General features: G+C 41.1%; 1 protein-coding gene across 2 annotated transcripts in view; it reads left to right on the forward strand.

The window, feature by feature from the left end:
- SACM1L (SAC1 like phosphatidylinositide phosphatase) overlaps window positions 1–20827 on the forward strand; it is a 58366-nt gene extending 37539 nt beyond the window's left edge. For both annotated transcript variants that reach the window (XM_004368454.2, XM_023726263.1), the window contains 13 exons: window positions 1356–1457; window positions 3759–3844; window positions 4651–4737; window positions 5240–5308; window positions 5416–5495; window positions 9521–9619; window positions 12092–12230; window positions 14216–14285; window positions 14409–14481; window positions 15226–15319; window positions 15423–15515; window positions 16326–16383; window positions 18947–20827. In XM_004368454.2, the coding sequence (XP_004368511.1) occupies window positions 1356–1457; window positions 3759–3844; window positions 4651–4737; window positions 5240–5308; window positions 5416–5495; window positions 9521–9619; window positions 12092–12230; window positions 14216–14285; window positions 14409–14481; window positions 15226–15319; window positions 15423–15515; window positions 16326–16383; window positions 18947–19083 (1187 nt within the window). In that variant the 3' untranslated portion in view covers window positions 19084–20827. The remainder of the gene's footprint in view (window positions 1–1355; window positions 1458–3758; window positions 3845–4650; window positions 4738–5239; window positions 5309–5415; window positions 5496–9520; window positions 9620–12091; window positions 12231–14215; window positions 14286–14408; window positions 14482–15225; window positions 15320–15422; window positions 15516–16325; window positions 16384–18946) is intronic.
- The last annotated feature ends 6620 nt before the right edge of the window (window positions 20828–27447 follow it).

A 27447-nucleotide genomic window follows, 5' to 3' on the forward strand; every position in this document is an offset into this window, starting at 1 on the left:
TGCTGTCGCACTGTTTATGATAGCAGAAACATGTCCATGGACAGTAGAATGGACATATAACCTGTAATGTAGTCATACAGTGGACTGTTATACAGCCGTAGCAGAATGACCCTCATGAACATAATGTTGAGCAAACAAAGCAAGCCAAAAGAATACATACAGTGTAATTCATTTTATGTTTAAAAAAAAAAAAAGGTCAAAAACTGTTCAAACTAAACAAATTGTTTAGTGGCAAAACAGGAAAGACAAGCAAGGGAATGATGAGCTGAGCGGAGAGTGGTTATTTTGAAGGGTGCTTCAAAGGTGCTGGTGGGTACGCAGGTGGTTTTGTAAATTTTTATTCCTTTAACCGGGCATATACATTATGTACTCTGTGTGTTACTTTTAACGATAAAAACATTAATGTAAGAGGCATGCCAGCGCCAAAGGCTTCTGCGGCCGTTTTCTCTGGAGTGAAATGGAGAGGTCCACCTTTACAGTTTTCAGGCATCTGACTCTTCTGCGTTACTGAGTGGCGGCGAGTGTCATGCAGCATATATTGTCACCACTAGTTAGAGAAAGAGTTTTATATTAAGAAGCTTTTGAGGAGATAAGTCTTTTTTCTTTTTTTAAAATTTAGGTTCCCTTTTCCTATTTCAAGAAAAAAGCAGAGTTAAGACTTTCTGGATAATCTTTAATTCACAGTTCGATCTGTAAATCTTCATAAGCTTTACCAACTCTTACGGCTAATTTACATTTGTAATTATGCATATGATGTTTTTTTTTTTTTAACTGCCGTAGTCTAGCCCTTTTTCCATTTCTTATTTGAAGGCTAATCTGTTTTAAATTTACATGCTTTTCATTCAGAGTAGGTTAATACTTAATTCTTTACCTTTAGAAAGTGGTTGAGGACATCAGGGAAAGGAAGTCATTATTTAAATAGAAACACTGTAGTGAACCATTTAAACATACTGTTTATTGCATAACATTGTAGGGTTACTGACTTGACAAAACTCGACATTTGAATATTATAATACTAAAGGCTTGTGGGAAACCCTGGTAGCATAGTGGTTAAGAGCTACAGCTGCTACCCGAAAGGTTGGCAGTTCAAATCCACCAGACGCTCCTTGGAAACCCTATGAGGCAGTTCTGCTCTGTCCTGTGGGGTCTCTATGAGTCAGAATCGACTCAGTGGCAATGGGTTTGATTTGATTTAAAGACTTGTGAGTGCTCATGAAGAACTGGAAAGATTTGCGTATTTTCAGCCCTTTTTTCTCAAAAAAGGAGTCATTCTCATGAGGGTAAATAATTCATATTGAACCTGGAAATAATAGTATGATTTTTACACCTGTTACATTTTTCTTAATGTAGTTCAGTTATTACAATGCACTCGTGTTCTATCAATGGAAAATACTTTGATTGGATTCTCATCTCAAGAAGGAGTTGTTTCCGAGCTGGTGTGCGCTACTATGTAAGAGGTGAGATTAATTTTCTCAGCATGATTTAATACTGGGTCAGATCTATCACTAATTAACATTTCGTCTTATGGTGACATGAATATGACCTTTTGAATTTGTTTTCATTATCATTTGATAGCCTCAATAAATATTAATCTCCTGCTTGATTGTAATAATTAGGTAGGTCATCAGTGCTTTAGGAACTCTGGTGACACTGTGGTTAAAGCATTTGGCTGCTAACCAAAAGATTGGCCATTGGAACCCACCAGCTGCTCCGCAGGAGAAATGTGTGGCAGTCTGCTTCTGTAAAGATTTACAACCTTGGAAACCGTGTGGGGGCAGTTCTACTCTGTCCTACAGGGTGGCTATGAGTCAGAATCAACTCAGTGGCAGTGGGTTTGGTTTTCTGTGCTTTACTCCAGCTGCTGTAATTTACGCTGCAGGTGGCGGTGTGACACCATAGGCTGCTCCTCCCTGCTGAGAGGCACGGGTCACATTGTTTGCTGAATGTCTGAAAGCACAGCTGAATTTAATGTAGTTTCCAATAATCCAAACTCGATATCAGAAAGTATTTTCTTGTATTGTTCTTGCACGCATTAAGCTACACGTTGAACTTTATAAGTATTTACATTTTGAACTTTTATTCTCTAGGTTTTGTACCACCAGTATGCTAATTTGCTCAAACCAAGCTTTTAAAATCTTTATTAAGTTACTTTCATAATAAAAAGGAGTTACTCCAACCCTTTCTATTTTTACCTTTTACCAGAACATATCACAATAAAACTCTGTGTGCTATTAAATAAATCACACAAGCTTTGGGCTAGGAAATTGTGGAGGTTATTTGGTTAATCTCCCTCATTATAGATGGTATAGCTGAGGAAGAAAGACACTGATTGAGTGACCTGGCCAAGATCAGAGAACCAGAATTAGAGTTACCTACTCCCTGGTAACTAGACTTTCTTGGATGGAAACATATTTTTTAATTTAATTTTTTGAATAGATAACATATTCACATAGTTCACATACCAAAAAGTTTTAAAAGATACGCAATAAAAAAAATCTAATTTTTACCCCATCTGCTTGATCCTCACCCCCTACCAGCTGGTTAGTTGTTTGTTTTTCATTTATCCTTCCAGGTAATTTTCACGCTGATGCAGGCGTGTGTTCTTCTCCTTCTGTGTACACAGTGATTGTCTACTGTGTACATTTTTTTGCACCTTGGTTTTTTTGACTTAACAATATATTGTGGGAATCTTTTTATAAATCTCTCACTTTTAAATAACTACATGTTATTCCTTAATGGGAATTGTGGAGGGAAACATGCGTAGTCCATGCTTCTGAAAGTAATCTTAGAAAGCATCGAGAAATCATTTTACTGCTGATTTGGCACAATAATTTTGTTCTCTTCTTGTACTTTCCCACCATAATATACTAACAGAAACTGTACCACATGGACACCTCAAGATGTTATGCTTGAGAAAAATATCCAAAAGGATGTTAAGAAGTATTTGGGACAGTTAAAACTCCATTGACTTCTTTCTGATAATTTGGTAATTTGTTTGGGTCAAGGACTAGCCTGAAAGTTGCTTTTGCTTATTATGTAAGCAGGCTCTTTCTTAGTGAAAACAGATCATGTAGACAAGGTCATAGAAGACCGCTTCACACGTTTGAAGGGACCAGCTGGTATCACGATTCTAAACAATTCAGTGCTTTTCAGATGAGGTTTCATGTGGTTATAGAAGTTTTAGAAGTTCTAGATGTCACAAAAGTTTTAGAATCATATATAATTTTTATATTTCATTTTAATAATTAAAATCAATGTAAGCATCTGCCCGATCATTTATTTACATTATAATACATGAATACTATTTACATAATGGCCCACATTTGCATTTAATGTGTTATTACTAAGTATGATCACTTAAATGGAAGGTTTTGACTTTCAAAATAGTATTTTTCAGACTGGGATCTATGGACATGTTCTCAGGTCCTTGAGAATTTATTTTTCTTTAGAAGATGTCTCAAGTTTGAGAAATGCTGTTTTAGAGGAATTGTGTGTGTATAAACAATTGATGTGTTAAATAGCAGTCAGCTTCATCTGTTTATTAATCAGTCCTTGGTCTTCCTCTCTAAGCCTGTTTAAATGAGTGGGCTTGTATTAGTTTTGTGATCATGTACTGTGCAGTTGTTTAAAATTTATTTTTGTAAGTACTTTTCCGCTAGTTTGAACTGACAATTCTCTCCAAGTTAACCTGAACCAGTGAGGTTCTGTTATGTTTCCTATGTAATAAATAGAGTTCACTATTTTTTTCTTCAATTTAGGAATTGATTCTGAAGGCCACGCAGCTAACTTTGTAGAAACAGAACAGATCGTGCACTACAATGGGAGTAGGGCTTCCTTTGTGCAGGCAAGTTATTGTGTCTGGTAGGCAAAGTTGGGCAGCTGGCCAGTGACCTTTTCTGCTTGGATTATCATTTTCTGGCATGTTGTTGAAATTCCTTCCCCCACCTTTTTTTTTTTTTTTAAGTTTTATCTTTATCTACAGTGTGGAAAAAAGTTCGCCCAGAACAAGAATATTCCATGACTCTGGCACTCACTTGCTGACATTTGCTGCCCTTAAATTAAATCCCAAAAGGAGAGGGTTGGGGGTGCAAGGGTATGGAAACAGAGCCACCTATCTGCTTAACCCTTTAGATTTATTCAGGGTGATGAAGGAGGGCCACGCCGCTGGCTTACAGCCGACTTGCCCTGCCTCGTACTTCGTTGTGAGCCAGCACCACTTTTTGGTTGTCTCTTTTAGAGCTCTGGATCACTTGCTGCTCCTGAGCAGTAGTGGCTAAACATGTTCAATAAACATATTCATTTGAGAATGAATAAAACAATTTTCTAAGTTTTTCATAATGCCAAATTATAGAATATAGCTTGTTTGATTTTTACTGATGAAGAAATTGGTTTATTTTAGAATTTAGGGGGAAACAGATGTCTCCTACACAAGCACCCTGTACATAAAATTAGAAGGAGAGAAAATCCTTTCCAAATGTATTCCCACAAAATACTAACTTGAGGAGCGGGTGCACGCGTGAACTTTCAGAGTTGCTAAGTTGTGTTATTTTTTTGCTTTGCAAAATCGATGTATGTACCCTGATGCTAAGTAAGCTGAGAAAAACAAGCGTGTATGTTTTTTTCATTTCATGTTTCTCTCTTCCCTTTTAGACGCGAGGATCAGTACCAGTTTTCTGGTCCCAAAGACCAAACCTCAAGTACAAACCACTGCCACAGATCAACAAAGTAGCAAATCATGTACGTATCTTCCACGTTTTCTTCCTTGGCTAAAAATAGAAAATTAATGGCATTATAGTTTGCATATGGAACACATATTTGTTCCCCACATGTCAGAATTCAGCATATTTGAGGCCTTTTTCTTGGTTCTGGCACACAGTGAACCTCTAAACCAAAAGGCTGCATAAATGGCATGTCAGATGTGGAAAAGCAAACTGGGACTTAATGGCTTGGCATATTAGATTTTAGAGACCTCAGTAAGATTTTCAACTTCACACTCTTTAGAGTATTTGGTGTGTTCTATTCAAGATTGTATTCAGAGTTAAAATAGTAGTATTGCAGCTCAGAGTAAAATGATTTACAATTACTATTTACTACAAAGTATTTAGAAGACATGATCTCCATCCCACCCTTATTCCTTGAATACAGAGATAGGACATTTAAGGAGGTACTTTAAAAAATCTTATAAAGATTCCTGTAATGTAATCTAGTAAAGTTTATAACTTTTTTTTTTCCCTCCTAGATGGACGGTTTCCAAAGGCATTTTGATTCACAAGTAATTATTTATGGAAAGCAAGTTATACTCAATCTGGTACGTTTCTTACATGTTTCTTAAAAACAATACTGTCAGAATCCCCTTTTAAATCTTCTTTTAAATAAACTTGAAAGAAAGCTATGAGTGTTTAAAATTTCTTCCAGGTTAACCAGAAGGGCTCAGAGAAGCCACTTGAACAGACATTTGCAACAATGGTGTCTTCCTTGGGAAGTGAAATGATCAGGTACTTCACTTGAAATCAGTTGCAGGTCCTTTCAGATTGTTTTCTCTACACATACAAAGATGTACGCTCACATACATACACGAGTACATAGATCTCACTACGTGTAATATATTTCACCTTGCATTTCTTTTCAATAATAAATCAAGGCATGATTTGGTTGACTTGAAATTTTCTCTGGCATAATTTCATGTTGCAAAATAACTTAATAACATTCACGTTTGCATCTAAGTTTGGTAAAAAGTTTAGCCCCTGATCAAAATCTCATTATCGAAGCTTTGTGGCACTATGGCCATTGGATCACAGATTGCCAGTGCTTGTGATTGGTGTGGTCTCTGTGTTCCCCTCTGCCATGGGAGCTGGGGCAGCTCAGTTGCTGCACAGTGGTCTCACCTGGAGCAGCAGCTTTGCCCCTCTTATGAGCAGTCACCTGGTAACAGGTGAAAATTCTGGGTAGCCGATCAAAAGGTGGGAATCCTAAAACATCCACAGTTACCCTGTGGAAAGGTGCAAGGTGATAATGAGTCAGCCCATTTGGAGCTTTCTGTGTCAGGAAACAGCCATGAGGGTGACGTAAACTGTGGTAGGAAGTGGTCACAGGCAATTGAGGGAATACTTCCTATCTTAAGAAATGATACTGTGTTCTTTTGGGGGAGAAGTTGTTTTAACCTAATGGAAAATTTCAAACATATCCCAAAACAGAATAATGTAATGAAACTTTGGGGAAGAGTTTAAGTCTTTTGTGTCCAGCTTAAAAACTCTAGCAACTTCATCACACTTTCACTGCATCTACATTTCCACCTTCTCACAGTGGAACCTGCCCAAACACACTTTGGCTGACTCAGAGAAGAAATTCCTCATCAGGTGTACCTCAGAAACCTGTGAAGAACTTAGACTATCCCTTAGAAATGTAAATTTGGGATCTTTCGGGTTGGAGCCCAGCATATCTGTACTGGAAAAGTTCATCTGCTGGCTCCTGTTTATAACCCCGCTTAGGACTCGGTCCCAGAGGGTTTCTGTGGGCATACCTTGCACCAGAGTTGTCTTGAGGAATTCGCAGTTTCTAGCAGTAGCTAACTTTGGGAAATTGAGGAGTCCCAAGGCTGTACACTCAGTGTTTCAGGGAAATTAAAGGGCGCCTACTGCTAAAGAGTGAGCACCCCAAAGCTGTTACTAGTTACCTTCTGTGGGCTCTAAAGACCATCAGACAGAGGAGCATCAGAAAAACACATATTTGAATATTTTTTACTTGATAAATATATATGCTGGCAGGAGGAAAAATATCAGCCTGTTGGTTCAAGTCTGAAATCAAATGGTAGATTTTTTTGTAGTCTGTCTGTTGGACCAAGCCACTTTTTAGTTTTTCAACCAGTTGTTACCATAGCAGGTTAATTAAGCTGCTGGATTAGCAAAGGGCCAGAAAGAGAAAAGTCATATGGTTGTACTTGTGAGAAGTGATGGGGAGCATTAGCATTGGAAAGTTAGTCTCTTGGAAACTGGGTGAAAAAGTGAGATGTGCAAGGTGATAATGTCTCTAAGGGTTTCTTCCTGGAACAGTGGAAGCTTAGAGCTCGTTCTTAGGAGATATAAATGTGATTTTAGAACAAGGATACAAGCTTAAGAATCCAAATGCAGTTGGATGTTAGTGAGCTTCTTAAATTCTTTAAACAAATCTAGAGCTATCACTTGTGGTCAGAGCACTCTGAAAATAACTGTCACACTGCTGATTCCATTGGAGTTGCCTTTGAAAATGCCTGCCCCCACCTCCAGTCTTCCCAAAGTTGTTAGCGTTTCAGTTGGCTAATCTCTATTTTGTACTATACCTACTTACTTATCGGCTATCCCATTATCCGACATTTTGCGTTTATAACAGCAGTAAAAAATCTACTATCCAACTATTTTGTGCATTAATGAGACGGCAAGCATGGTGGTAGCGGCTGCAGAGCATCCTTTCCCTCAAGGAGGGTTTCCGGGTGACCTCTGGGAAGCTGAGCTGCACTGCCCTGGCCCTCTGCTCCCTCCTGCTGGTGAATGGAGGCCAGACGCACAGGCAGCACCAAGCCAGCGGGGCGCCTGGGTTCCCAGCTCCTGTGCGGCCTGAGGCCCTGCAGCTCAAAATTGCTGTGGGGTAGGAAGGGAGGAAAGCAAGAGGCACTGGAGAGGGTGTTTGCAAGAAATGCATGCGAGTTTAATGACATCCCAAAGTGAACTGAACTGGGCCTGAAGCCTTGCCTTTGTGGGTCTGGGTGCACGGCCAGGCTCCCAGCACCCTCATGGGAAGCCCCAAGCCTCAGTGACTCGCCAGGCCTGGAGGTCAGAACAGGCCCCGGAACTGTGAACAAAGGGCTTGCAGGGGTGGGAGTGGAGGCCCCCAACACAGGACGAAGGTGAATTGGTTAAGCTGTGGGCTTTTCAGTCACACAGCCTGACTTTATCCAGCTTTGTCTCCTTTAGGCCTCCTTCTCCACAGAGGAATCATCCATAACTGGATTCGTCGCAGTAAATCTTAGCTAGTATTATTTCTATGATCATATTTTTTCTAAATAAAAAAATCAGACAAGTGGATGGTCTGAAAACAGAAAAAAAAAAAAAAAATCCCCCATTTTAGCATAACCCTGATTTTCACGTAACGACCTGGTCTTTGGAACCTAACTGTGTCAGTAAGTGAGGGGTGGGTATATGAGGATATCATCCTCACCTGAGATAATCATGGAGTTAGAAGGAGCCCCTCTCTTATGCTCAGAAGCCCACATACTGATTGACACCCCTTCAATCTGTTGGACCCAAGAGAGTCCCAGGAGAACAGGCACCTCATCTAAATCTTTGCTGTGTGGGTGAGAGCAGAGCAGTCCTCCTGTTTTATGACTTATCGTGATCCCGAGCAGGGAGTTGGGCAGAAGCAGACTATGGGAATTCTCCCACATCCATGGTGTTCAGGTTCTCTGCACTCGCCCTTTTTCCCTTGACTTTCAGGATTCGATTACTAATTTCTTCCCCTCTTGAGGGGCAACTTTATTCGCCTCGTGGTAGGACACTTTCACTGTCAAATATCTTCTAACTTTTATAACTGTGCCTGTTAAATGTTGTCGGCTGCCATTGAGTCGGCCCTCTACTCATGGCAATCCCATGCACAACGCGACACAGTGCTGCCCCGTTCTGCTTCATCCCCATGATTGGTTGTGAATTGGATCATTGTGAATCCATAGGGTCTTTGTGGTTGGTCTTTGGAAGTAGATTGCCAGGCCTTTCTTCATAGTCCTTCTTAGTCTGGAAGCTTTGCTGAAACCTGTTCAGCATCACAGCAACAGACAAGCTTTCACTGATAGATGGGTAGTGGGTGCACATGGGTACATTGGCTGGGAATTGAACCTGGGTCTCCCACATTAGATAACTTTAAACAGCTTATTACAAATTGATGTGAAAATTCTGTCTACCACGCATATGTATGAAGTTTAGATATTGGTAAAGGAAAGTGAATTTTTTGTTAGGATGGCTAGTCACTAATCAGAGGGGGAGTATCCTGCCTCTGTACTTCTCACAACCCGTAGTACATGGTGGACACTCAGACTAATCCTCCTTGGACTGAATTACTTGACCATTTTAATTGATTTGAGAAAAACAAAAAGGAACCCTGTTCTTTTCACATAGGCTGTAGAAAATAAATACATGATAGGTATTCAGGCAAGGCCTCTTTCCAGTATGTACCTAATTACTGTACCTGAACCTACTTTTCTAGCATTTTTCTAGGCTTCTCCCTTCTTCCTACCTGAGGGCCCCTAGCAGAACGTGTGAAGATACGTGTGTGTATTTATATATGTGTGTGGACGTATGTATATATATTTCTTTCTTCCGTAGGTGTGAGAATGAGGAGCTGGAGTGTATGTGTGTATATGTATGTGTAGTGGTAAACCCAGCCCAGGAAATATTATACACTCTGGTGTCGGAGGAGAATCAGCTTATGAAAGTGTTATTGCTAGAAGGGAAAGGAATAATCTGGTCAGTTTCTGAGTATTTTTTTCTCTTGATAGATATATTGCCTTTGATTTCCATAAGGAATGTAAAAATATGAGATGGGATCGACTAAGTATTTTATTGGATAAGGTAGCAGAAATGCAAGATGAATTCAGGTAAGCTATATTATTTCCCTGTGGAGGTGGGGGAAGAGGTGTGTGTTTATATCAATCATATTTATTATTATGCTTTATCTGGCCGACTTACAAATATAGTTCACTGGGTTGACAAGGGCTCGTCGATACTATTTTTTTTTATTGGAAAGATGGGATTTGATGATTTAAAAACGTTTTTAAATTCTTAAAAATTATCTAAGCCCGTGTTCTCATGTTTTTATGAATTACCTTCCACACATTTATAACTTTTTACATAATTGAAATCAGTTTACTACTTTTTTACAGTCAGTTTCCACCAGACATTCTCCACAGGCGTTTTTTTCCCCATTAGCTCAGACTGTTTGTAATGACGGTGTTTAATGGCTCCCCCGTTTTCCATTGTGTCACACAGTCTCAGTTAAATGTTCTTGCTCACATTGAGCATCTGGTTTGCTTCCGTTTCTTCTCCTCCCACAAAAGATGGTGCTGCAGTGGGTCACTCTGGGTATATCTCTTTGACTTCTGTTAAATTACTTTTCTGAAATTCTTGAGAGTAGGATTAATGGATCAACGGGTCTGAATATCTTTCTGGTACTTGCCATACGTGTTTACCACATTGTTTTCCAGAAGGCTGTATTGGTTCCCAGGTTTGCTGTGCTCTATGTGTATGCCAGTCTTATTTAAAGCTGGAAGAAGGACTCTTTAAACCGTTCTGTCATTTTGCCCTGCCTCTGTGTGACAGTTCTAAACCTGGCAACCCAAATGTACCTTTTCTATCTTGTTACACAGTAATATAGCAAAACATCTCCAACAGACATTTGCCTAGTTTTTTAATATATATTTTTATACATCTGAAGTTATTATCTGCCATTACTTAAATCTGCTTTTTTTCTGTGAAGTTTTGTCGTGAACACAGCTAGTGAAGGGAGATGGCTTATTGGGCTATTAAGAGAAAACACTGGCCGGGCCAGGCACATTGTCAGAGGGTGGTTCTTGGGGTCACCCATGAATTATTGCCACACAAGGGTGTAAGAAAGAAGGTAAAATTGACACCAAAATCTGTCCATCGCCATTCACTCTGCCCCACAGGGGCAACAGAGCTTTCACCAGTGACTTTCAGATGACCCCTCTGGACTTTTTTCCCCAAGAGTTTCTGGGGCAGTGGAAAGAATCTGGACTTTGGGGTCCGACCCATCTCAGTTTGAAATCCCAGTTTGCTTCTTATTAGCCATGTGACTAGGGGCAAGTTACTTAACTTCAAGCCATGGTTTCTCCATTCGTAAAGTGGAGATAGTGCCTACCTCATAGACTTACTGTAGACTTTAGAAGAGGTGGTATTTTATAAATGCTAGTGCAGTGCCACCACACGCACACATGTGTGCACACCAGTTCTAAATGAACCTGATGTAGATTTTTAGTCTAAACATCTTCTAGGCCCCAGTCTCAAGGTCATGATTTTTATTAGTTCACTTCACTTGTTCATTTAGCCCTTGGTCAATCTGTATTTCCTCCTCCTTTTGGATTCTTGAGAATAATTTCGATAAAATCACTATTACTTGGTATTAGGTATACTTTGTCCCGTGCACTCTGTGAAGCACTTTATGTGCATCGTACATTATCTCATTCACACTGTAGGACAGCCCCGTGGAGCTGTCACCTCCATGGCTCTGAGAGGGTGATTATTTAAAGTTACCCAGAGAGTAAGATGCCCGCGGAGCTAAGGCTAGCAAACAGATTCTTTGCTGCTGGAGTCCATGCTCTTAACCACTACGTTGTGTGTCATCAAATTTTCAAGTTCAGAGAATTATCTGAGGAACTTGTTAAAAAAAGAAGACTTCACAGAAACTGGTAATCATGGTTGGCTGCCGTGCAGACATCTGGGTGGTTAAGGGGAGGAAGGGAAACTGATTTTTCATATAATACCCTACTTTACAAGTTTTATACTATTTTCACATATATTACCCATTTTTAAAGAGGATTAAAAAGTGTGTTTGATGCACAGTATCCAACTCTTGCTTCAGAGATTCTGATTCAGTTGATCTCAAGGCCAAAGATCTTCATCTTTAACAGGCAACCCAGGGGATTGTGCTGCAGATAGTACAGATAGACAGGGGACCACGCTTTGCGAATGCTGATATGTAGGTACCTGGTTGGAGTAATTGTGTTGAAGGAAACCCTCTTCTGGCCTTAGGGAAACATGATTGATGCCCAGAGAAACCTTTACAGTACTCCCAGCTCTGCTTCTTCACATTTCTTTGTGAAACGACCTCTAATGTTACAGTCGTTTTTTGGATGGTGGGCTGTCTTGCCTCAGACATTCAAACTCTGTTTGGTCTATGGTAATCAAATATACCTGGACCACACATTGCTGTCTGATCTTTTAGTTTACAGGTTCTAATAATGTCACTGAGAATAATGTCCAGTTGTAAGAGGTATGTCCTTAGTAGATGTGACTGACTTTGGTATGAGAGTGTTTATACAAATATGTTTTAGTTATTTTCTAGTGGACTCTGCTGGCAAGGTGGTGACCAACCAGGAAGGCGTGTTCCGCAGCAATTGCATGGATTGTCTAGATAGGACCAATGTCATCCAGAGCTTGTTAGCTCGCCGTTCACTTCAGGCCCAACTTCAGGTACAAGTTCTTTTTTTTTCTTTCATTAAAGACAATATAGCAACAAAATTAAAGAAACTTCATCTTTAAAAACCAGTAACAAAAAACACGCATATTGCTTCCACCCTAACCCAGCTCTTTTTGCTTTCGTGTATTGCCATCCTTGGGTATACACATTTTGTATAACCATGGTCAGTATATAAATGCACAATTTTTAATTTTGTCATTTTCCCCTAGCATTATGCATAGTCATAGTTTTTAATGGCTTCATTGTTATACTATAATTTACCAAGCTATTTAGGTCACTGCCTTTTTGGCTTATAAGTAATACTGTAGAGAATATATCTGTGTTTGTTATTATTAAGTTGAATTCTCTCCTTTGGGTTAATTCCCAGAAGTAGAACTATTGTGTTAAATTAAAAAAAAAAAAAAAAAATTACTTTCCAATAGGGTAATACTAGTTTACGTTGACACCAGCAGTGAGTAAATGAATCCATTTCATTGAACTCTTGCCAATGTTAGACATTTTTATTTAAAACATTTTTTTCTCTATTGTAGTAGTACAAAGTAGTACCTCAAGGTGGTCTTTATTTGTATCTCTGTTATTGCTGGGAACAGCTATTAACTCCCAGGTTAAAAGTTTTTGTCATAGCTTAGCTTCACCACTAGGATTGTGCTATTGAGAAAAATAGGTAGAAATATTTTCTTTTGTTTGTATTTGGAGTTAAAAATAATGTAGAGCCCAAATTTTCAAATCACACTGGCGTTTGTTGTGAATGGCAAACAAAATGTATCCCAAATGGTTTCCTGCCTAGGTAATTAGTAAGCTTTCATCTTTGTTTATGACAGTTTCATGATCCCCAGGAGGAAATTATGGTAAAGTACTCATTTACAGTGAATTGTTCTTGAACACTAAAGTAAAACATGTTCTTATACCACAGAGTGATTTCCCTGTTTGAGTGGTCTCCATTTTGGGTATTATACTAACTAGGTCCTTGTTTATCTGTTGAGTATACTTACAGAGTATGTATTTCAATAGAAACAATGTTACAAATGGTTTGATTCCAAAGCTGACTAAGAAAAACCCACTTAACTAGGTTCTAGAATCTGTATTTAATTATCTTATGTGTTAGATGTAGTGGTCAAAAACCTAAGCAGCCTCCAGAGAGTGTGGGGGCAGGAACCCCCCTGGCAGCATGGCCAGCTAGTGTGGGACCCTGCAGTTGTGCCTGTCTCCCTCCAGTGAGGGCAGAGTGCCTTCCCAGCTAGAAGCCATGGAGGTGGCTCCTGTGCTGTATCTGAGGGTGGGAGTGAGGAACCGTCCTGAGTTAGAGAAACTGAGATGTTGTCTGTGGAGAGCAGTGACGATGGTAGTTCTGCGAGTTGAGGGTCTGAGACAAAGGCTAAGGCAGGGTTTCCTGATCTGTGGTTGGTGAACCCTGAAGGGTATCCATCGAGGAGCTTCAGGGGACCCACAACCCCCTGCGATTATATACAAGGGCTGTGTGTATGTGCAGTTTGTGGAGAGTTAGATATAAACATCTGTCAGATTGTCAAGGGGTCCCTGGGATGGAGGTGCGCCTGGGGATGACCCTGGGGTGAGGAAACCTGGGGATAGTGAGTTGCGTGGAGGAGGAGGGCAGCAGGGACAGAGGCAGTGGAAGGTTGGGCACAGGAGGGAAGGAGGAAGCGGTGGTGAGACCCTGCAGCAGCTTTCACTCTCTCCCTTTTCCTTTCCCTTCTGCCCCTCTTGAGAACGAACAGTCCTGTGGTGGTTGGGCTCAAGGGAGATTGGGGGGCTGCTGGGGAGAGGAGCCCTCAGGAGAGGCTTGGTGCTTGCCCTGGTCAGGAGAGGGCTATGCGAACTGGGACCCCTGTATGCAAAGAGTGCATCTCAGGCCTGCAGCCAGCAGCCAGGGACCATGTGCTTATGATTTGTGGACTGTCTGCTTTTTCTTTCTGTGGAAATCTGTTACACATAAGTGTGGGTATGGTTCTTATTCCAGAGACTAGGAGTTTTGCATGTGGGACAAAAGCTTGAAGAACAAGATGAATTTGAGAAGATTTACAAAAATGGTAGGTAATTTCTTTAATAGAGGTAAGGTACTTAAATTTTGTAACTTAAAGTAACATTTTGGATTTAGGACTCTGGTTGTCCTTTTAATCATTATCAACTTTTTTTAAAATCTTTTTTCACAGGCTGGGCAGACAACGCAAATGCTTGTGCCAAACAGTACGCGGGAACTGGTGCCTTGAAGACTGACTTCACCAGGCAAGTCATGCTTTTAGAATTGCATTCCAGAGCAGTGCTTCACGGGCCTGGTGCAGATTAGAATCACTTGAGCGGCTTTCACACAACAGCAGCAAAACACCAGCACCTGGGCCTCACTTCCGACCAGTCGCGTCAGGACTGCTTAGGGGTGATGCCCCGGCGCTGCACGCTGAGGGTTGAGAACTAGGCTCTTCAGTGCTTCTGGAACCTCCCTGTGCCCCTGAGTCACAGGGGGTCTTGTTGAAATGTAGAGCCTGATTTCAGCAGGTCTGGGACAGGGCCTGAGGTTGTGCAAGCCTGGAAAGCACCCAGGTGATGCTGATGTTGCTTTCATACCACACTGTGGGTAGTGAGGAGCTAGGCTGTTGTGAACTTGTCATAAATGCAGATGGGTCTTTATCTGTTATGTAGATTCCGGGGAGCAAAATCAGATTTCCGGTTTTTCTTTGCCTGCTGTCTCACACCACTTAATCTGGGCTCTGTGCTTCTCCTTCTGTTTCTTGTCTTTGCAGCTGGAACTGAGTGTCCCGTTTGTGTCCTACTTTGCTCGTATTTTAGAAAGAGAATATGTATTTCTTGGATATGCCAGAGATTTCTTTTGTGAAGTTTTTGTTTAAATTTACAAGGGTCATTTTTTTAAATCTCTGTAACTCAGTTATCCCTATACCACCTATTTACTGGCCAGAAAACTGTGAGAATTTAATGTGTAAATTCATAACTCAGAAATTAACCTCTTTCAACCAGAACTGGAAAGAGAACTCAGTTGGGGCTTATAATGGATGGCTGGAACTCACTGGTACGGTATTACAGGAACAACTTTTCTGATGGATTTAGACAAGTAAGTTTGTATAGTATCGTATGCCTTTTTGGTCATTAGGTGGTTGTACCTTTGCATTATTCCTCAGTACTATAATAATAGAATTTCCTTCTTTCTGTTCTAGGATTCCATAGACTTATTTCTTGGCAACTATTCAGTGGATGAATTAGAGTCTCATAGTCCTTTAAGTGTTCCAAAGGATTGGAAATTCCTGGCTGTAAGAAACCTTCATGTTTTTCAAGATGTTGAAAAAGCATTGTGTCTGAAGACGGCACCACAGATGGTGCCAACTCCCATTGACTTAAAACATTTTCTGTTGTTCTAAATGGAATATAAATACTTAGGTTTCCCCAAAGGGAAGAGTGTGGAGAGGAGTAAAATAACTTTGGGGCATTTGTTTTCTTTTCCCACTCGCTCACGCCCTTTTTGTGTAAGGCACGTAAGCATAGGGAATGTGGAAAATTTCTCATTTCAGGAAGTCTTCAGTCACCGTAAGTTCAGGTATTGCCGGAGGCAAACTTGTAACGTGAGACAAAGTATGCTTTTCACCCTTCTTTCCCTATTGACTCCTCTGTTCCCTAGACTTAGCAAGGGAAGTGCCTGGAATGGAAGGAGAGCCCTAGTGTCTGGGTTCTCACCTGGGCAACCCCCTTCCACTGAGCACTTCTTGGTTTGGAGCAAAGGCATGCTTTCTCAGATCTTGTAACTTAAACCATCGGAAGACTTCGGCAGTCATGAGTGAGCCCCTAAATAATGGCATTTTGTTGAAAAAGTTGTTGCTGAGTGCCATCAAGTTGGCTCTGACTCGTTAGTGACCTCTTATGTATAACAGAATGAAACGCTGCCTAGTCCTGTGCCATCCTCACAGTCGTTGCTATGTTTGAGCCCACTGTTGTGGCCAAGATATTGTTTATGTTAGATTGCAGAAAATTGTATTCTTTTTCAAGCAAAGCACGCGCAGCTGATTTTGCAACCATTGATTAGCATTCTTAAGCAGTGGTTTCTCTTTTTCCATTTTCTTTTCCAGTTGCCTGTCATCATGGTTGTTGCCTTTTCAATGTGCATTATCTGTTTGCTTATGGCTGGTAAGTCTGCTCTTATTTCACATTCTTACATTTATTTCTTAGTTACAATGTTGAACATTCTTGTATAGCATCTTGAGTTTTTTAGTTCATTCAACACTTGATGTTTCCCTATTAAATTTAGTGAGTGAAGTGAGCAGATGAGATTGGTCCTTAGAAGTGACCAGAAAACCCAAACCCATTGCCGTCAAGTCGATTCTGGCTCACAGTGACCCCACAGGACAGAGTAGAACGGCCCCATAGCGTTTCCAAGGAGCTGCTGGTGGATTCATACTGCTGACTTTTTGGTTAGCAGCTGTAACTCTAAACCACTGAGCCACCAGGGCTTCTTAGAAGTGACAGGAGGTAAAATATAAAGCCAGTATTTTAATAAATGGTATTTCTTTTTACTTAAGATTTTGAGAACACTTTTTTCTTGTTACCAAAATAACATAGTAATTATAGAAAATACAGTTAGGTAAAAAAAGAAAAGATTATTCACCATCCCAATTTTCAGGGATAAGCTAACTATTCTTAACAATCTTATTTTAATCTTTATGAGTGTGTGGGTTTTTTCAAAAGTGAGATATATTATACATACTTTTTTGTAATCTTTTTTCACTGAGCAATATAAACATTTTCCATGTAACTACATAGTCTTCTACATTTTTAAGGACTACATACTATCCCATTTATGGCTGTATAGTTTATCTAATTAAACACTTATTGTTGGACAAATAAATGTCATTAATAGATTAAAACATTACTTATCATTAACTTTTAATGGATTAAGTATACATTCAACAAAGAACCTGAGCTGACGAGGAAAGCACACAGCGGGGAGAAGTTGATTCATTCCTTTTTAGCGTAATGAGGCTAGGGCCAGCTGTCCAGGCTTGTTCATTCAGTACACATTTATTCAGTGCCCGCTGTCTGCGGGGGAGCTGCATCAGTGCTGAGGCCAGAGGGTAAGAAGACATGGAACTTGCCCTTAAGGATCTGAAACTGGAGAGGGGAGCTGTAAAAACAAACAAGCCGTTAACAATAGTAATAGCTAATGTTCATCCCCTATGTGGTGAAGAGCTTCAAAGAATGGGGCAGTGTGAGCAGGCAGGCAAGGGACAGGGCGATGAGTGAGGAGGCTGAGGGGATCAGATTTTCTAGGAAGCTGAGGAACTGGGAACCCAGGTCAGAAGTGGGGGTGATGAGAAAGGTTTGAATATGACAGTTGCAGATGAGGAACTGCCTTCCTTCTTTTTGCCCAAGAAGAGTCTTAAACTTAGAGTTGTGAAAATGAGCTGTTATGAAAATTCAGATGTGTTTTTGAGTAAAAAGAGATTGGATGCTGATAGTTAATCTTTGGATAGTAACATCTCTTATCAGTTAATTGTTGTGAAATAATGACCTTTGAGCTGCTTGGGTGTGATAATGTCTGATTCTCACCCCGTATTGTGGTTAAGTGTTCACTGCTAGCTAAAAGGTTGGCAGTTAGAATCCACCAGCTGCTCCTTGGAAACCCTATGGGGCAGTTCTGCTCTGTCCTGTAGGGTCGCTATGAATTGGAGTCAACTTGATGGTAACGGGTCTGGGCTTTTTTTTGGTTATGGTGGTTTTTAAGGAGCTCTGGTAGTGCAGTGGTTAAGCGCTCAGCTGCGCACTGAAATGTAGGCGGTTCGAACCCACCAGCCACTCCACTGGAGAAAGATGTGGCAGTCTGCTTCCGTAAAGATTACAGCCTTGGAAATGGCTGTCCTATAGGGTTGTCAGCAGGGGGTTCGGTTTGGTTCAGAGTGTGGTTTTTAAGAAAATGGAAAAGCAGTTGCAGAGTGATCGCTGATAGCTTGTTAGGCAAGTCTAAACACCTGGCTTTCTTCCCATGGTGCCCTTACTGCCTGTTGGCCTCAGGTGCTTCCCCGTCTGCAGATGAGGCAGTGCCGGTGCAGAAGAGAAGCGATACCGGGCTCTAGTCAAGGAAATAAAATAGACCTTTTCCTGCTAGCCTGCTGCTAACCTTCCTGAATCCTAGACTTTGAAAAATGCCTATCAGCAGAGTTGTGTTTAAATACATTACTAAGTATGGTATTGGGTTTTGTTTTCTATATTTGACTATGTGTTTTCTGAAGCATGTGTATTTGTAAATGTATTTTTGTGTAGGTATTTTGATAGTAGCTAATATTAGTGAATAGAACTGTGACTTTTAATAGTTTCTTGTAATACTAAAGTCTGTATTCTGAAAGTGGTAATTATTTGTGTGATATAATATGAAATCCTTTAGCCCATTGGTTCTCATAGTGTGGCCTCTGGACCAGCATCATCAGCATCACCTGGGAACTTGTTAGAAATGCAGATTCTTGGGCCCCTCCAACCTGAGCAGAAACTCTAGGGTGGGGCCCAGCATCTGTGCTTTAACAAGCCCTCTAGGGGTTATGGTGGGAGCAGAGTTGAGAGCACTGGTTTAAACCTTGATTAAGAGATTCTTTTATTTTCCTGTGGATGTGCTAAGCTTTAATATTGTCAAGATGTGCTTGATAGCTGAAAGCTCGATCTGGTGTCAGAGACTTTATCAACTCTTTTTTAATCTCAACAGGTGACACATGGACAGAAACACTGGCCTATGTGCTCTTCTGGGCAGTTGCAAGCATTGGAACATTTTTTATTATCCTTTACAATGGCAAAGATTTTGTTGATGCTCCCAGATTGGTCCAGAAAGAAAAGATAGACTGAATTTGTGTTTGTGGAAAGCGGCTTGGTTTGGAAGATTCCGTCATGCAGAACTGGAGTCTTTACTGACCCGCTTTCCACACCACATCGCCTGAGGTCTTTTTAAAGCCTTTCTCCAAAACACATCTGTGCTGTCTGCAGGGGTGACGACTTAGAACTCATCTGGTGGTCCTGCCTTGATGATCTCTCTACTATTGGGGTGGCTATATTTATCATTTGGAGGTATTCTGTAATTAAAATGTAACTTGAATTCAGCTCACCAGAAGTGGAAGAAATCTATTCATTGTCAGTCTAATCAACTGTTGGCAGAATAAGTAATATATAAAACAAAAATCTAGCTTCTTTCATTATTTAAAACAGTAAAATTATTTTTCTAGCTGGGTTTTGGTATTGTCATTGTAGAAGCAGTCGCTGTTAGCAAGCATACTTTTCCCTACATCTTTGGACTTTTCTTAAAAGTTTAATAATAAGCTAACTCTACTATGTTTATAAAACCTAAGTCTTTTACATACGGCAGGTAGTTTGACGAAGTGGCCTGTGACTTCGTGGTAGGAAGGGAAGAACGAGGCCGGGTGTTCCTGAGAAGTTTCAGTTGTGTTGCCTCCTGAGCTCATTCAGCTTGAACTGCTGCAGTCAGACCAGCAGTTTTAAGTGTGAGGACAAAGTTCAGGTATACTTTATGTTTTTTAAAAGGTGTAAATGAAATCAAAGAATGTAAAGTCTCTTATGCTAAAGGTCCAAAGCCTCCTCTGTTTCAAGGATTGCTGCAGTGTGGTAAATACCCCTGGCTGGTCAGCCACTTCCTGCTGCATGTTCCTTTTTCTTCGGGGGCCACTCGCCGAAACATGCAGGCCTCTAAGAGGGTCTTGTGCTGGAGGGGATGTTGCACGTAGGGCAGCAGCGTCTTTTCCACGCATGGTACTGTTGATGCTTTTCACTCTGTAAAGGTTTTTGTTGGCATTCAGTAAGTCTGTCTCAAATTTAGTGCTTCCAGGTAGTTACAGTTCCCCTAATCAAGGACCAACTTAAACTGTAATTTACATGCGAAAATAAACCTGAAAATATGTTTTAGAAGCTGTGCATAGTTCTAATTGTAAGATGGATTATATATTCAGATTGTAATTATGAGGTTTCAATATTAGAAAAGTCTGTAAGGTAGTGTAATTGCCATTATTTTAAAACAACTCATTTAAACGCTGCTGCAATGTTTTCATTGTTGGGCTCGAAAATATGTACAGTGTTTTCCAATAGTAATACCTTATGTTGTCCTTAAATATTTCTAAAAGCACTTTTATTTCAGCATTGCCTTTTTTCAACATTATTTTTTATAAACATTAATACGAGTTGTTTTTAGAAACTCCTGAGGAAATACTAGCTGGAAAAGCCTCTGTAGCTTAAAATCAGTCATTAAAACTCACAATAGGTAAGAAAGTAGAGCTACCTGTTCTTAATATGTAAATAAGTGTAATTTGTTCCAAAGATACCTAGAATATTGAAACGTAGTTCGTGTCTATTGTAATACATTATTCAGATGCTACTGGGCATTTCACGTTAAGAACTTATCTCAACAACAACATCGAAGACCAAGCCTGAAGTGCTGATGTGGCTGCTTTGCGGTGAATGGACTAATGTTGGTGTGTTAAGTCTTAGGGTGTCAATACTTCAGAACCCTGCAGTGATTTTGTCTCTAAATTCATGTACTGTACCTCTGTAAGTGAAAATAAAATGTCATATTCTTTTCTAACTACTGCTGGCGTTGTTCATACTTTATCTCGAAAGGTGTTGATGTTCTTTTTTATCTTAGAGTTTTAAAAATTATGCAAAGTAATGCATGATCATTATAGAAAAATTAGTATAAGTAAGCAGGAAAATAGCCTTTGAAATCCTACTTGACATTTATAATCACTTAATTATTTAAATCCTTATAATAATTTTTTTTAGTTATAGATAAAACCAGAGAAATACATAGTAAAGTATAATGTCTATAAAAAGGTATCCGCCCCTCCTTCACTATAATTTGTTTTTCAGAATAATATAGGTCTTAACTGACAAGTGGGGAAAATACTGCTTTCTAGAAAATGTTCTCTCTAGGCCGTGGGAAGTGTTGGTGAGCCTGAGGGAAATGCAGCTGTGAATACACCTTGGCAGCCGAGAAGGCCTCCGTACCCGTGGGAAGTGAGGTGAAGCCCTTGGAAATGGTATCTGGGTACTACACGTGTATGTCCCCTTGTGGCCTTACAGAACCCCTTGGACTGCGTCATGCTTGTCCCTGGTGGTGTTTCCCTACACGCGCCCACAAAGGTAGCTGACCCAGAGTCCTCTTGGAAAGGGGTTTTCAGTAATTCTCCCTTCTACCCCCATGACCTCTGTCCTTCCCTCTTATTGTCATTCTGTGCCTGGCATTTTTCTAACGCCTTTCTTTCCATGGGAAAAAAATGACCTATGCTTGCTGATGGACCGATTACACTTCAGTGTGGATGAGGTTTAGTCATTGTATTATCTTAGTCATCCATTTGTGCTCTAAGTCTTTTATCTGTAGTTACAAAGTGAAAGGTTTTGTCCTTTCCAGGATTCATTGGGGCCAGAGTAGGTTGGGGGTGGGGGGAGTGTTCCCAGAGTCAGTGAATTCAGAGTGTCAGTCTTGATGCAATAGGATTTACTTCTTGTGTCAGGATTAGGTTGGCTAAATTTGGCAAATCCAAAGCCCAAATAAGAGGAAAAAAAGAAATCTGGGGGGTGTTATTCAGAGAAGTAGCTTAAATTAGTTTTTTTATTTTCCTTCAGCTTGTCTAAATGTCCTGAGATAGACTAGGATGGTGCGTACCTGCAAGACTGGTATGGAGGCTCCGAAATGTCATCCATGTTCCAGGCTGCTTCTCTTTTTCTGCTCTGTCATCCCTACAATATGGCTTCCATCCTCTTGGTTCAAGATAGCTGCTGGAGCTCCAGCCATAATATCCAGCATCCACACAGGAAGACAATAGGGGAGAGCAAAAATTACCTGCTGGCTGATCAAACCATCATAAAGACAAATTCTTATATCTCACTGATTCACCCCTATGTTCAAGGGAAGCTGGGATTTTTTTTTTTTTTTTTTTTAAACTTGGGCACATTATCAGTATAGGGCTCTGTTAGGAGGAGGAGAATGGATATTGGGCAGGCAATCAGCTGTCTCTGCCACTTTTTTTCTCAGTGACTTGCTGGGATAGGGCAAGCCTGCAAGCAGGGTGTCCCCACTTGACTTTTCAGACATGGATTTCCCTGAAGGTGGAGGAGTTTATTCTGGCCTCACCCATGATGTTGGAGGCTCTTACTACTGCTTCTCTTCTTCCCTTATCTCCTGTGTCCCAAGGTCCTCAAATATATATGTTCCACAGAATTTTTGGTTGTATTATAACACCCTTTGTCTCCCATACACTGTATGCTTAAGTCTTTATCTCAGTGAGTTAGTAGAGGGTCGACTATATTTCATTCAGCAGCAAATTGATCCTACTTTTCCCTGCAGCAAAATGAACTGTTCCCAAATGTTTACTGTACAATTAAATATTTTTCTTTAGCACAGTTTCTTATTTAAATAATATTTAAATATTTAACAACATAGATGCTATAGAGAAGATAACAGAAGGTAAATTTGATTTTTTTAGCTTTGTCAGAAGTAAATAGTGTATTGGAAGTGTAAAAAGAAAATGTGTTGACAGTTTTCTGTGAGAATTCAGAGAAGTGATTATTTCTGACTGAGGTATCAGGGAAGGCTTCCTGGAGTTGGTGGCTATTGCTTGGCATATGAGAGGCGTGGAATGGAACTTGAAATCTGAAGACTGAGTTGGAATCCTGGCTTTACAGTGTATTAACTGTCTCATCTTGGGCAAATCTATCACATCTTGAGGTGACTCATAGTTCTTGATTGGGACTACATGTTTGTATTCACGAGCCTTGCCCCCAGACCTTGATCAAGTCTGAGGTGATGCCTGACACACACGTTTCCCAGCTCTCACCCCAGTGAAGAGAACCACTGAGGAACTCCTTGAAACAGTTTTCCTTATTTGTAAAAAGGAGATAGTTATTCATACCTCAGAGTTGTAGGTTCTTAATAAGGTAACATGAAACAATTTTCTAGAACACTAGAACATAGGCATCCAGTTTTTACACAGAATAGAGGTGAGTGTCAAACTCCTGGACATCTTTATTTAGTGGCCGACAGGGGCCATCAAGGCAGTGGAGAGGAGTCTAATAGTAGAACATAAAATAGGGGCTCTCAAGGAGGCAGTGTCAGAGCCCCTGGGGGCTGTGGAAGCCCCTTCTGGAAGATTCTAACGGAGAGACCAGATCATCTCCAGATTTTATTTCTGCTTGTTTGCTATTATACGCGGTACTGCTATGAGTGTTCTTCAACGTGTTCTCCATGGTGTTACCCAGTAGTGGAACTGTGAGCCTGAAATATACATGATAACATGAAATTGTTTTCTAGGTTTGTTGTGCCCATTTAAATTCCTACCAGTTCCACGTTACCACCAATGCTTGGTATTGTCAGACTTCCTAATTTTTTGATTCAGTAGGTGTAATATAAAATGGTATCTCATTCTGGTCTTAATTTGCATTTGATGACTGTCTTAATCACCAGTGAGGCTGAGCATCTTCTCACAGTCCTCTCCATCTGGTTTCTGGTTCTGTGCCTGTTGAGGTCTTGCCTGTCTCTGGCAGATTGTTTGTCCTTATGGATTTGTTGAAATTCATCATATTCTGAAGACTAATTCTTTGTTGGTTAGATGTACTACAAATATTTTCTCCCAGCTTGTGGCTTGTCTTTTCATTTTCTTTGTGGTGACTTTTGATGAAAGAACTATATGATTTCAATGGTGTTGAATTTACCAATATTTCCTAAATGATTAGCACCTTTTGTGCCCGTGTCAGATCACATCGCTCAACTCTAAGGGATATTGTTTCAGCCAGTTTTGCTTTTTCCCTTACAGGTTTATTCCATCCAATATTGACTTTGGGGTGTGGACTGAGGGAAGGGTCTGTATCAGTCAAGCCCATTTACTATCTAGCTGTACAAGACTAAAGTATCATCCGTTAAAGCATAAAGCAAAGCACAAAGCAAGTATCATTGATTATGTGGAAGCAAGTCATCCCCAAATCTTAGTGACACAAATATCAAGGGTTCACTTCTCTGTGTGTCCTTGAAAGGTTGCCTGCATCTCTGCTATGTGACATGTTTATTCTGAGACCACAGGTGATGGCCTATTGCCCGTTGTCTTGGCAGAGAGAAGAAATATCCACTTCAAAGTGACACAGTCTCTTCTCACGTTCCATTGGCCAAAGCAAGTCACATGGCCAAACCTGAAGTGATTGGCGCAGGGGACCCCTCCTCCCGGGGTGGGGTGGGGGGGTTTGCGGTGTATGTTGCAGTGTGTGGTATAGTCTGACATAGAGTCGCATTGTTACCTTTACCCATGGGGTTAACTGGCTGCCGAGAACTTTATTGAATCCCTTCCCTCCTGATCTGCTGTATCACCACTGTCATCTACCAGGTTCCCCTGTATTTGTGGACCTGTTTGGGGACTTTTGTTCTGTCCTACTGGCTTATTTTCACTGCTGAGAGCTATTCCTCACTGTCATGGTTTGAATTTTGTCCCCCCAAAAATATCAACTTGGCTAGGCCATGATTCCTGGTACTGTGTGATTTTCCTGTATGTTGTAAACCTGCCTCTATGATGTTAATGAGGGAGGATGGGTGGCAGTTGTGTTAGTAAGGCAGGACCTGATCTACAAGACTGGATTGTGTCCTGAGGCATTCTCTTGAGATATAAAAGACAGAAGTGAGCAGTGAGACAGGGGGACCTCATACAATCAAGAAAGCAGGGCCAGGAGCAGAGCGCGTCCTTTGGACAGGGGTCCCTGCGCCGAGAAGCTCCTAGTCCGAGGGAACACTGATGAGAAGGCCGACAGAGAAAGCCTTCCCCTGGAGCTGACACCCTGAATTTGGACGTTTAGCCTGCTTTGACTGTGAGGAAATAAACTTCTCTTCGTTAAAACCATCCACTTGTGGTATTTCTGTTATGGCAGCACTAGATGTCTAAGACACTCACAAAGCCACATCTTACAGGAAGGCCTGGCTCTGCCATGAGCTTGGGCTCCCATCTCAGTCTGTTAGACAAAGAGCCTGATGTAGCGCATTTGCCTGAGTGTGTTTTATAGTAAATTGAGTTCTCCTGTGTATCCATAGTTGTTTTTTGAAAACAGGGATCTGTGGTGAGAAAGGTTTGGAAAGACAGGACTAAACAAAGGTAAAGGGTTGTGTAACTGTGGGAGTTGTCAGGCTTTAAAAAACGACTCTCCTAGAGGGGGTGTATGCAATGCAGCAGCACCCAAACTTTTTGGCCTACGGAACCTTTTATTCATAGAGCATCTTATAGGACCAGTCTTCTCTGGAATACATTTTGGGCCACACAACAAGAAGCATGGGGGTGAGCACTTTAACCTCAAAGCTGAAAGACGTGGGCCCTGCTCTGTTTGCACCTCAGTTGAGTGTTGAACCTGATGGTATCTTAACTGTAAAGTCTATGGTTCTCATCTGCACAGTGCTTCCCTAAGATCCAGGCACATGTATCCACACACACCTGCTGATAGGCCCAGGTGGGTCTGCAGGTGGGGCGCTCTTCCTTGACATCCAGCTCTCGTCCTTCCCAGCCTCCGGCCTCATTCCTCTGTGCTGGACACCCATATGCAGAGGCTCCAGGAATGTGATTTCACTGGGAGGGACCAATTAGGAGCTGTGCCAGCTTTAATTATTACAATCAATGCCCTGGTACCAGGCGAACTGGTTATATGGTCTGTTGGTTCTTAGCACTTCCTTCTATAGATTATTCTGAACGTGAATTTGTTTTTGCCAAAGGCCTGGGTATTCATCTTTCTACATTCACCATCTTCAGTGATGTCTATTGTCCATTTATTATTCTAGCTGTACAAGGCTAAAGTATCCATTAAGGTATCGTGTTACATTTTATGTCCTAAATTAAGCTCCTGTTAGTGTTAGGTTCAAATGTAGACTCTGGCATTAAAGTAGAAAGTGCAGGCTGTGAGTCATATTTAGGAGAATTCAAGATGCTTTTCTCTGAACTTCTGGAACCACACCTTCTCCTGGATTTTGTTCAGCTTTATTCACTGCTCCAGTCCCCCCACTGACATCTGGTCTCGACTTCTCCCTTGTTCCAGTTAATTATTTCTCACAATGCTGACTGTTATTTCCACCTCGTTTCAGACATCTCAAACCTAACATGGTCAAACAGAGCTCATGATGTACACTCCCCAGATTGGTTCCATCCCTAGCCTTCCCTATCTCAGAAAATGCCATCAGCAGTCACCCAGTAGGTCAGGAACTTCCATTCCTCTCATTCCTCCCATCATGCATCCAATCCATCAAGTTTCAGCAACTCTCCCTCCAAAATACAACTCACACTTTCTCTCCATATCCATCTCCAAGTCCATCTCTTCCCATGGACTTACTAAAGTAGTTCCTGGAGTGGTTTTTCCAGCTTCCCCTCCTTCGCCCCTCCCCAGTCCATTCTCCACAGGAGCCTGTGATCTTTCAAGTGTAAATCACATCATTAAACACATTAAACTCTCAGAACCCAAGCTCCTTGCTATGGCCTATAAGGCCTTGTGTGACCTGGTCCCTGCACATTCTTCCAAGCTCACCTCCAGTCACCCTTCTCCCCATTCCAACCACAGACTTCCTTTCTTTTCTTTCCCACCTCAGGCCTTTGCTCTTGCCATCAACCCTGCCTGGATAGACCTCCAGGAATTCCAATGACTAGTGCACTGAGAAAGAAATTAAATGATGTATTGCATTGGGGAAATCTGCAAAGGACCTCTTTAGTGTTGAAAAGCAAAGATGTCACTCTGAGGACTAAGGTGTGCCTGACCAAGCTGTGATAGTTTCAGTTGCCCTGTATGCATGCGAAAGCTGGACGATCAATAAGGAAGACCTAAGAAGAATTGATGCGTTTGAATTATGGTGTTGGCAAAGAATACTGAATACACCATGGACTGCCAGATGAATGAGCAAGTCTGTCCTGGAAGAAGTACAGTCAGAACGCTCCTTAGAAGCAAGGATGTGAGACTTCATCTCACGTACTTTGGACATGTTATCAGGAGGGACCAGTCCCTGGAGAAGGACATCATGCTTGGTAAAGTAGAGGGTCAGTGAAAGCGAGGAAGACCCTCGATGAGATGGATTGACACAGTGGCTGCAACAATGGGCTCAAATATAGCAACGATTGTGAGGATGGCCCAGGACCGGGCAGTGTTTCCTTCTGTTGTAGATGGGGTTGCTATGAGTAGGAACCGGCTAGACAGCACCTAACA

This window comes from Trichechus manatus, unplaced genomic scaffold (genome assembly GCF_000243295.1).
Source record: "Trichechus manatus latirostris isolate Lorelei unplaced genomic scaffold, TriManLat1.0 scaffold00001, whole genome shotgun sequence".
Taxonomy (NCBI): Eukaryota; Metazoa; Chordata; class Mammalia; order Sirenia; family Trichechidae; genus Trichechus; species Trichechus manatus.